Below are 10,543 nucleotides of genomic sequence, written 5' to 3' on the forward strand. Positions count from 1 at the left end.
CGTGTAAAATGAAACCTCCATTTTTAATTAAATTTCTTCCTCACTGGAGTGAAATGTATACTTTAAATGATTGTACACGGTAGGGGCCTACCTGTCATCGTATGTTGATGTCGTCGTCGTCGCATCATGTCACTTGGTGTAGACGGGAACGCAGCCAAAAACCACTCATCTATCGCCTAGCCATGGATAGCAAGGCGGGGGGAGGGAAAGAACTGAGGACGAGAAAAAAAGGAAGGGATGGGAGGAAAGGAACATGCTGACATCTTATATCACTGCGTGGAGTTACACGCACAAAAAATGATCTATATAGCACAGCCATACGAATAAACAGGGTCAAGTCTTTGGTTTTTAATAATAAAATGAAGAGCTGGTTCTACGTTTCAAGACCCATTTTGTCTCGCATTCAAGGGCTGACTGTCGGACCGGCTTAGATGCTAGGGACTTTTCTTGGTACTTGTCCCCATCGCCACCGTCATTCTCGTTGCTACTTTTGTTTTTCCCCCTTGCTTCCGAAGCCGGTGTACATACGCACTCGGCAGGGTCCTAGCTGAGTGGGTAATATTTCCAGGTGTCATATTTAGACGACACCTAGCAATAGAGAGAATAAACATTAATTAGTAATTTCTATTAGTAACTAAATTGGGTGGAGGCCTTTGTCCAGAGCTCCGCTCTGCACAAAGGCCTCCACCGGACCGGGAGAAGGGGGAGGGGGGGTCTTTCTCTACCGCATTCTAAACAAGGTTACACAAATGAAAGCGCCACAGTAAAACCTACTTAAAGCAGCTTCAAAAACACTAAGTTCTACATGGCCACAGTGATTGGCCGACATTGCATTGCAAGTAGACAATAGTTACAAACACAACAATTACAGTATATTGTACAGTGCATAAATACTATAATTATTGGAAGCATTTATTAGACTTCATTTTCCTCAAATGTAAATAACCATCATCAGTTTTTGCGTCGTTCATCTTTGTCGTCGGCGCCATCTTGTTGTTCTGGAATAAAGCGTTGGCGGAACCGTGTTATTTCAATATAGGAAATGAGGCATTCGTTTATCGAACAACGGTTTTTGACATGACGATCAAATGGCAGACTACTTAACGGTGCTTTCAACTTCTAACAAAAATAATCCAAAGGACTTGAAAAATAACCAAAAAATAACCTTGTAATAACAACTACCTAATAACTAGGCATGTAAGAATATTCGACAGTGTAGACTAACGAATTGTATAGCGGTATATTCGAATCGGTACTCGAGTCGAATGATGCATATTCGACTACTGAATATTTTTGTAATAATTTTTCAAAAAAATAAAAACTATTGGTTAAACATCGACAGAACATGCCAGAAGTGCGAAGGATCACTTGTGGTGTTTTAATGATTGAATTAGCAATATGTACGCAGGTCAAGCTTTTACGGTTACTCATCACCATACTTAGGAAGGAATTTTCGCTACGAACTCCAGTGTCCCCGAAGCTAATGTGTCGTCAATCCATAGTCAATATCATAATATCATGATGTTCACTCATCAAACATTTAAATTTAAGGTCATAGAGTTATTCAAAAGCTGGTTACAAAGTATCCTCTCGGGTACTGTAGTTGCTGCTGCATTCACCCTATACAGCAAACAAATACCACGAAGGCGCTATACACAACCTTTTACGTTACCACAGTATGCATAACTGTATCTTTTGTTGGGTCAACGTAGGGGTAACGTTACTTTGTTGAAGTTTGGGAATATTTGTTTGAAATGAGAAGTTTTATAATTATAGGTCTGTCTTTAAAATGGTTGCCTCGCTATTCGAAATCTCTTCGAAGTTGCATATTTGATACGTATTTGTGCTCGCCTCAGTACGATTACTGTTTGATTCGTGTTCGATTTTATATTAAATTTCCTTGTTCGCTCGCTGTTTCTCAAGGACCGCTGTTCAACAAATGCGATCATAAACCGACAGAAATTTTTTTTATCCATTTCTCTTCTGCGCACCTCGTGCCCTCACGATCGCTGTTCAATTCCACTCACGTCCGTGTTGTTGAGTTCGCCGTAACGGTGATGCCATAGCGGTGAGGCGGGTGAGTCTGTTCCCATTTAGTATTCAACTCAGGCAGCCGGTCTCCGAAACGCGTTTCTAGTAGGTGCACCACCGGTGAACACGATCGGGCTCAGAACCGCGCTTGGTTCGAGAGGCAGAAAATTTCGCATATCGTAAGACGGGCGTGCACCATTCGTTCTCAATCCAGGCGTCCTTTTAAGTTCGGAGTAAGTATAGGTGCGCAGGCTGTCGCACGTTGTCGCTGTCTCGTTGATTGATTGATTTATATGTGGGGTTGCACGTCCCAAAACCACCATATGAATATGAGAAACGCCGTAGTGAAGGGCTCCGGAAATTTCGACCGCCTGGGGTTCTTTAACGTGCACCCAAATCTGAGCACACGTGCCTACAACATTTCCGCCTCCACGGAAATGCAGCCGCCGCAGCCGGGATTTGATCCCGCGACTTGCGGGTCAGCAGCCAATACCTAAGCCACTAGACCACTGCGGCGGGGTTGTCGTTGTCTCGTGTAACATTGCTTAATGGTGGCAAAACCGCGCATGGAATAGTCATCTGTAGCAGACTGAGTGTGCGCTCGTGCCAAGGAGAAGTCGTCTTCCTCTTGTTCTTCAAGTGACTTGATGATTATATCAAATGCGGAGCACTTTGGGGGCTCGGGCGGTCCCGATGCTGTTTTCTCTTAGCATAACGCTGTAAAAACGACAAGACCCGTTCGCAGCTTACAAACAGAGATTTGCCAGACGGCTTTCGGTTTTGTGCACCAGCATAGCTAAGCAGCATTGGCAAGGAACGAATGCTTTAGCGAGTAACTAGCTCATTTTCAACACTTTTCTCCCCTTGATCTGGCCAAATATTTCAAATACAATTTCTTCTAAGCTACGCATAACATTATAGGAGTTCGTCGTTATGTTTAAGAGCTTTGCTGCTACCTCAAAGTGGAAAAAGAGCATTTCCTTTCTTTGGCACGATTAAAGAAAAAAACCACTTTTCTGCATCAGCGTTAGAGAGTGAAGTAACTGGAAGTTTCTTGGGAAACAACACGTGCTGCTGATACTGCTATGTTTACACCACGGAGGTTTAAAAAATTGGCAGATCTCTCGTACAGTGGAAATCGATGATAAGCGAAGCATGGAGGAGGAATTAAAGTCGATAGGTCACTCTAAAATTGGCACAACGTTACGAGGTGAACGTAAACTATGCTGCACGTCACTTACTCGTCATGATTATCACGTTTGGACGTGTCAATTACCTTTGTAGTCCATTTACGTCACGTGATACCAAATTTGGTATATGTCGAGCTAGTGAAACGGCCGCAAGCGCTACATAAGCGTAGCAAGTAGTCATGTTTTACATAACACGCATGTCCTGATTATTGTGTTTGGACGTGTCATTTACCTTTGTCATCCGTTCGCGTCACGCGATAACCAATTTGGTGTATGTGAGGCTAGCGAAATGACCGCGAGCGCCTCAGGAGCATGTTATGTTGTCATGTTTTTACATCACAAGGAATTTATCATTATCCTGTGTGCACCAGTCATATACGGTCGTCATCCATTCACGTCACGTAACACCAAATTTTGCACATATGAAGCTAGCGAAACGACCGTGAGCGCACTATGAGCCTAGCATGTAGTCATGTTACATGACATGCTTGTCATGATTATCATGTTTGGACGTGTCATTTACCGTTGTCGTCCGTTCGCGTCAAGTGATACCAAATTTGGAATAGGATAAACTAGCGAAACGGCAACGAACGCATCTTGAGTGTGGCATGTAGTCATGCTGTTACATGACATGCATCTCCTGATTATCATGCTTGCACCTGTCACGTACCTTTGTCGTCCATTCCTGTCCCGTAATACCAAATTTGGTATATGTGAAGCTAGCGAAACAGCCGGGAGGGCTTCATGAGTGTGGCATGTAGTCATGTTTTTACATGACAGGCATCAGATGACTATCATGTTTGCACCAGTAATACTTTTGTCATGCTTTCTCGTCCTGTAATACCAAACATGGTATATGTGAAGACAGCCAAACAACCACGAGTGCACCCTGTGGCGTGTAGTCATCACTCATGACTTACATGACATGCATGTCATGATTTCCACGTTAGGGTCTGTCACAATTGTGTTCGCCATAAAGTCATCAAACCATACCAGCTTTTCACCATGCCATGTGAGCGAAACGTCCGCAACAGAAGCAAGACCATGACACGTAAATCATGACGTTCAAGTCATGATAATCATGTTAAGACTAGTCAATTATGCCCGTCATACAGTCATGGTATGCCATACCGAATTTGGTATCGATAACTTAAAAGAAACGGTCAGGAGAGCTAAAAGTCGTACGCGGATATAGATAGATAGATAGATAGATAGATAGATAGATAGATAGATAGATAGATAGATAGATAGATAGATAGATAGATAGATAGATAGATAGATAGATAGATAGATAGATAGATAGATAGATAGATAGATAGATAGATAGATAGAAGTTCGCAAAAAAATTTAAGAAGTTGCTGGAGTGGAAATTCTTGTTCGCGAGTGAAACCATGCCGACCGTAAAATGGCGGCTGTGGCAGCCATTTTACTAGGGGCATGGTGAGTTATAGGCGTTTGGCGATTGAGAAGGTGCGTCCGTCTTTGCGACCGTCCGTTTGTCCCTGCGTCCGTTCGTGCGCCCGTCCATGCGTCCGTGCATCCATCCTTCCATCCATGTCCATCCGTCCGTTCATCCGTGCGTCCATCCATCTGTCCGTCCATCTAGCGAACACTCCAAGTACCGCCATCTCGCATCTTTCATTATATATTCATTATATATAGGTAGCGGCATCCAGATGACATTCCAAAGACTAAACGAGAGGTGGCACCGCCGTACTAGAGCAGCGGCAAGCGCCGACTTTCTTACTGCATGTGCTTCGAGTCTAGTTCCCACGAAGAAGGTTTAAAAAAATTGCTGGAGTGGAAGCTCCCACAATGCTTTGCCTGCAGTAGTGAAGCCAACTTTTGCCCTCCAAAGATATCAGAAACGTGCTACTTTCTGGTGGCGCCCACTTAGGCATCAAATGACATTGATTTGTTCGTATAAAGGCTACGTTATTTAAAATTTATAAGATAGTTGTTTCCGAAGGAATAATCCGCATAGACCAGTTCAGTGCTTTAATCTCCAATTAAATTTGCCTTGAATGCGAGGCTAACTAAAAAAAACAAGTAACACAAGGATGTACATTGAGCACTGTCTGTCCCTGAAAGGTTGCCACGTTAAACTCGTCGGGCCTGCGTGGAAAATGCTCCTTCTCAATCGGTGGACGCCAACAGCTCAATATGCCTCTAGTAAGATGACTGCTGCTTGCGGTTGGCACAGCTTCACTTGTGGGCAATAATTTCCACTGCAGCGATTTCTTTACCTCCTGTATAGAAAATTTATTGTCACAGACGTCAGTAACACTTCAGCAGGACATTTTTTTTTCTTAGACATTGGCTAAAACCAAAAAGGTTACTCCCAGCGCGTTTAACGTGGCAACCTTTTCGGGTTGCCATGAATTCTGCTTGTCTTGGCTTTGTTTTCTCTGGTTATGGAAACTGGCTTTTTTATTACTAATACCTAATTTGTCCAACTAGAAATATTTCTTATAGCAATAAGCACCTCATGCAAGCCATACAAGCACATTATGGCGAGTGGATTTGATACATTGGTTGCTCGTGTTGCAAATTCTGCCGATCAAAATCACGTTACTTGCCGCGTCTCGGGGCAAAAAATCAACTAGAGCTAAGAATGACGTGCAGAGTTTTGGTGACTCATTGCTAAATGTAAATGTGGCGTTTTTGTTTCTCTAAAAATGCCAGGCCTGCGCGGAAGGCTCAGCACAGTAAAAGCGAGAGCTATATAGAAGAGCGACTTTTCAGAGCCTTTTCTGAACACTCATTGGGTAACTGCTGCAAGCACACTTGCTTGGTGTCATTGGGTAACTGCTGCAAGCACACTTGCTTGGTGCCCACTATGGTATTAATAATAAAAATGGTAGGGTAGTAGGCCGGTATTCCCTATGCTATTTTTCGTCATTCGTCTGATAAGCGTGGTATCCGCTGAACTATTCCCAGGAATTTTGTGCCAATTGTTCGTGCAGTGGTTTGCGACGATTAGGAATTTTGCCTGAAGTGAATATAAGCGCCACAGTTAATAGCTGAAGAAAAACAATCTTTTGTAATGGGTTCGAGCATTGGACGACCCACTCGTTATGCTATTCGCATTGTGCCACGACTGGTTGTTCTTTCGCTGTTTTAAAACGATTTATAGGTCATATTAACGCGATTGCTTTCCCCACATCAAACCGGCCTAAGGCTAGTTTGCCAACAAGTCCCAAGCACCGGCGTGGCTCAGTGGTAGAATACTTGGCTGGAACCCAGTGGACCCGGGTTCGAGCCCTACTGTGTCATTGGTGCTAGATTTGTTTTTCTAATTTCGCGCGATAGGGTTACGGACACCTGCGGCGGCGGCAGCAGCGCCAGCGACGGCGGCGTACAACTACGGCGCTGCGTGAGACCCGACTTGTAGGCATGCGCTCACAACAGCTTTTGTTGTAAAAGGGCAAAGTCCACTTTAACTGAAACTGAGAAAAACTTAGTATTTCGCTATACTGAACATATGGTCAGGCTCTATCAAACATTTTTTTTTACATGGCGCTCATATCAGCAAAATTTCTCAGCAAATTACTTGGTATGGCATGACGATAGTTATAGCGCGAGAACAAAGCGATGACACAGAGACAAGAAGGCAAGAATACAAGAAGACACAGTCCATCGTGTCCTCCTTGTCTCTGTGTCGTCGTTTTGTTCTCGCGCTATAACTATCACCACATTGCGACTAAGATGTGTAAACCATTAATCACTGACATCAGTATTCATCAATATTCAAAAGTAAAATTTGCATTTGACTCGCATATATTGAGACGTTTCATTTGGGCATGAATTGGCTCATCAAAGAAGTCTAAATCGCAGTGAATGAACGATATATAGCAATAGTTTGCTACAAAGCTGGCACCACTCTTTGGCTTTCATCGGGGCCGTCCTTTACTTAATGGGTTCAGTGACGATGGATAGACTTGTGCGCAATTCTAATCATTGCTATTAATCCTAACTTATGAAGCGAGTGGTCCGTCTAGCAAAAGGCGTGCCATTATCCACTGAAGGCAGTGTTCTCTTGTTCGTGACATCAATTCAAGGCCCAAAAAGCTGATTCAGCTGTTGTTCAATACCTAAAGGAATAGATCGATTTCTACTATTTCTTTTTCAGCTGTATTCTACTATATTCAAAATATACTGTCTTGGAGCAAAGCAAAAGAACGACATAATACAGCATGAAACTCCAAAATAAAGAATAGAATAATCTATCACTTTTGACACTGAAGTTTTACCCTATACAGCAGGATTTCTTTCAGTAATGCTGATTCGCCCTATAGAAAAACTAATAGTGCAACGAAAGCAAGATAAAAAACCAACTAGGTCATAAATTTAAGAGATGAATAGCATTCGGCTGTTTTACCTAACTGTTTTTTACATGATGTTTTGTTTTGGTCAAGCAATGATGGTTTGGTGGGCCTCACTGTGTTTGTTTGAAAGAGACGAAAAATTAGGCATTCTATTGGAAACTATACGCTTTTCGGTTTGCGCTGCAATGGAGAATTCACCCATATTAATTAAAATTGTTTTAAAAGTAAGTACTATTAAGGCATGTTTTACGCTCCCTGAAAATATAGCCCAGTTGTGGTTTCTGGATGAGGCTCTTTTAGAAAGAAAAAACGCCGCACTCTGTTTTTTTTTTCAAAAAACAATTCAGTAGTCACTCAGCGCAGGGTAATTTTTTTTCTTATTGTCACTATTCTCAGTGGCGCTGTTAGAGTCATTACACGATGAACATCCGGGCCATTCACGTTTTTGACTCAAGAAATCATGTTCAGCTTTGCCACACGCTTTACCATCACTCGCTTGTGTTTCTGTCTCTTGCTCGTCGTTTAACATTTGCCACATCTTTGTCTATTTGAGGCAGCCGACCATTCGTCGTTCAGCGCAGCCAGCTCCACACTGCGAGCACAAACACCCGCGAGCGATTTCCGCTCATGGGTTCCGAGTGGATCGCCCTGAACCACTTCGTTGAACGCTGCGACTGGCGGCTCCTGTTCAGCCTAAACGCCCACCGACTCGAAGACGTGGAACCGTCGTCTCCTGTCTTCGGACGCTGGGACCTGCGCGATGCCGCGCTGCTGATGCGTTTCAGCGAGCGCCACAACCTCACCTCGAAGCTCATGTGGCAGCTGGGCGAGGCCGTGGCCGAGAACTGGCCGGGCCCCGGACCCAGCCCGTACGCGCTCGCCTGCGAGTACGAGGCCCTACGCGACCTGGTCTCCTTCTACCCGGCACCCCTGGTCGGGCCCGGCGTGTCGACGCTGCGCAGGGCCGGTCTGCGCTACCTAGAACGCTTCATCAAGGGCCGTGGTCGCTTTGTCGACGTCGTGTCCCTCAGACACGTCCTCCACGATGCCCCCAACGTGACCGTCAAGGACCTCCTGAACCCGGCAGTGATGGAGCGCTTCGACTCGCAGCTACAGAGCGTCCAGGCCCTTGTAGAGACGGCGGCGCCTCGAATCACGAGGATCTGGCTGACGTCTCTTTCCACGACACCCGGCTACGTCGAGGGCGTCTCGGGTACCTTCGCCTCCATGCTGGCCTGGACGGAGGCCTTCGGCGCGGCCTCTAAGAGAGGCATCGCGGCGGTACTCAAAGACTCTCTACTCGGAACCACGGCCGAATCCATGATCGTAGTACAGAACGAAGCCGGAGAAGGAGCCAGGCCGACGGCCGACTACTGGGTATCCCTTCTGCTGACGAAGCACGTCGGCCAGAAAGTCCTGACCATTGATGGACCGAAGCTCAAGGATCCCGCTACTCGTATCTACGTCCACTGTGCCCGCAACTACCCGGGTGGCCTGGCTATGTACGGCGTTCGGCTTGCCGACACCGGGGCCAAGCTGAAGAAGTCCGGATCTCGGAGGCAGTGGGAGCAACAGCTGCGCTGGGTTCTCACGCCTGCCTCGGATGTCGGAGGCTCCGAAGTGTACTTGAACGGCGAAGCGCTGTCCTGGGCTGGCGAAGATGGAACCGATCCTCCGGATCCTAAACCGGAAGAGCTCTTGTACACCATCATCAGCCTACCGGCATGGTCGATGGGCTTGTTCGTGTTTCCTAACGTCAAAGCCAAGGCTTGCTACGATGACTGGACTCCGTAAATTATTTCGTTCCCGCAAGAAAAGCTGTCCCGTGACCAGAAAACCCCACCCATGTTACGAAATTTGACGCTGCCACTAATTAGACAAAACAGCCAATTTTTTTTAATTGAATCTCATACTAGTGGAAAGATAATTACAATACGCAATCATTTTCTGAGCGCTGCTATGGAGTGGTCAGTTGTAAAAAAAGCGTTACGTAGCTTATGAATTCGTTATATCCGCCACGCCGTGTTCGTATTTTTATCCACGCCTTTCAGAAATGCCCGGGGTGTGGCGTTTTTTTTATTTATCTTACACTATAAGAAACCAATAACGCGTTGTGATTGATCACTGGTCTAGAAGACATGTTTTCATATATTAATTTTTATCTTGATCAAAACGCGAGTATTGACTCGTGAATTATGTTTCCACTATAGACGCAGGGCTATCCTGAAGTTACGATTACTGTTATTCGATTCGTGTTCCGAGTAAACGCTGCGCATGACTCATTGCGAAGATTGTGTTGCGTGCTTAAGCACAGAAAGAAAAGGCAATCATGCATAGAGTCGAACTACGTCAACTTGAACTGTAGATTCAAGCGCTGAATCAGATATTGTGGTAGCATTTTTCTGACTGTCGAAATATGAAAAAAAGACTCTTCAAACACACGACCAATTACACACCGTACGTGAAATGCCTCTTTGCGTGAATTATGTTTATGACTATCTTGATCATGAACGCATAGTCCGATAGTTTGGTGCACAAGCTACTCAAGTTACGTGCGTGGTCCACACTTTGCTAGGGCGCGGTATGGTGGCGCTGGCTGCAGAGCTTCTCCTAACGGCAAGAGGCCCCCGGAGCACATCTTGGCCCTTTACTATGAAGCAGTACGAAACAGTTTTGAACTATACGCGCGATATTGTCCTTTTTCATTACAATATGCGGAAAGATGCAAAGGAATATGCTTGGATGCATATATCGGAACGCCAACCTATGCGGAGTGAAGTGGCTCATAGAAAGAGGTGACGCTAGATGAAATAGCGAAGTTCATTGGACATTTCATTTATAGAGGAATTATTCGCATCACGGGTTTCTATCTATATGGGAATACCGAGAGACTCTTATCGTAAGACAATGAAAATTTATTAATAAGAGTGCACGAGTACACTTGTGTCTCTCGAAAACCATGCAATGCTTCACCGCATAGCGTGAGCAATGAAG

General features: G+C 44.9%; 1 protein-coding gene across 5 annotated transcripts in view; it reads left to right on the plus strand.

The window, feature by feature from the left end:
• Positions 1-10,327, plus strand: part of LOC142767445 (uncharacterized) — a 51,258-nt gene extending 40,931 nt beyond the window's left edge. For all 5 annotated transcript variants that reach the window (XM_075869116.1, XM_075869118.1, XM_075869117.1 and 2 more), the window contains one exon: positions 8,107-10,327. In XM_075869116.1, coding sequence (XP_075725231.1) covers positions 8,107-9,343 — 1,237 coding nt within the window. In that variant the 3' untranslated portion in view covers positions 9,344-10,327. The remainder of the gene's footprint in view (positions 1-8,106) is intronic.
• The last annotated feature ends 216 nt before the right edge of the window (positions 10,328-10,543 follow it).

The sequence above is a fragment of the Rhipicephalus microplus genome, chromosome 7 (genome assembly GCF_043290135.1).
Source record: "Rhipicephalus microplus isolate Deutch F79 chromosome 7, USDA_Rmic, whole genome shotgun sequence".
NCBI classification, from domain to species: domain Eukaryota; kingdom Metazoa; phylum Arthropoda; class Arachnida; order Ixodida; family Ixodidae; genus Rhipicephalus; species Rhipicephalus microplus.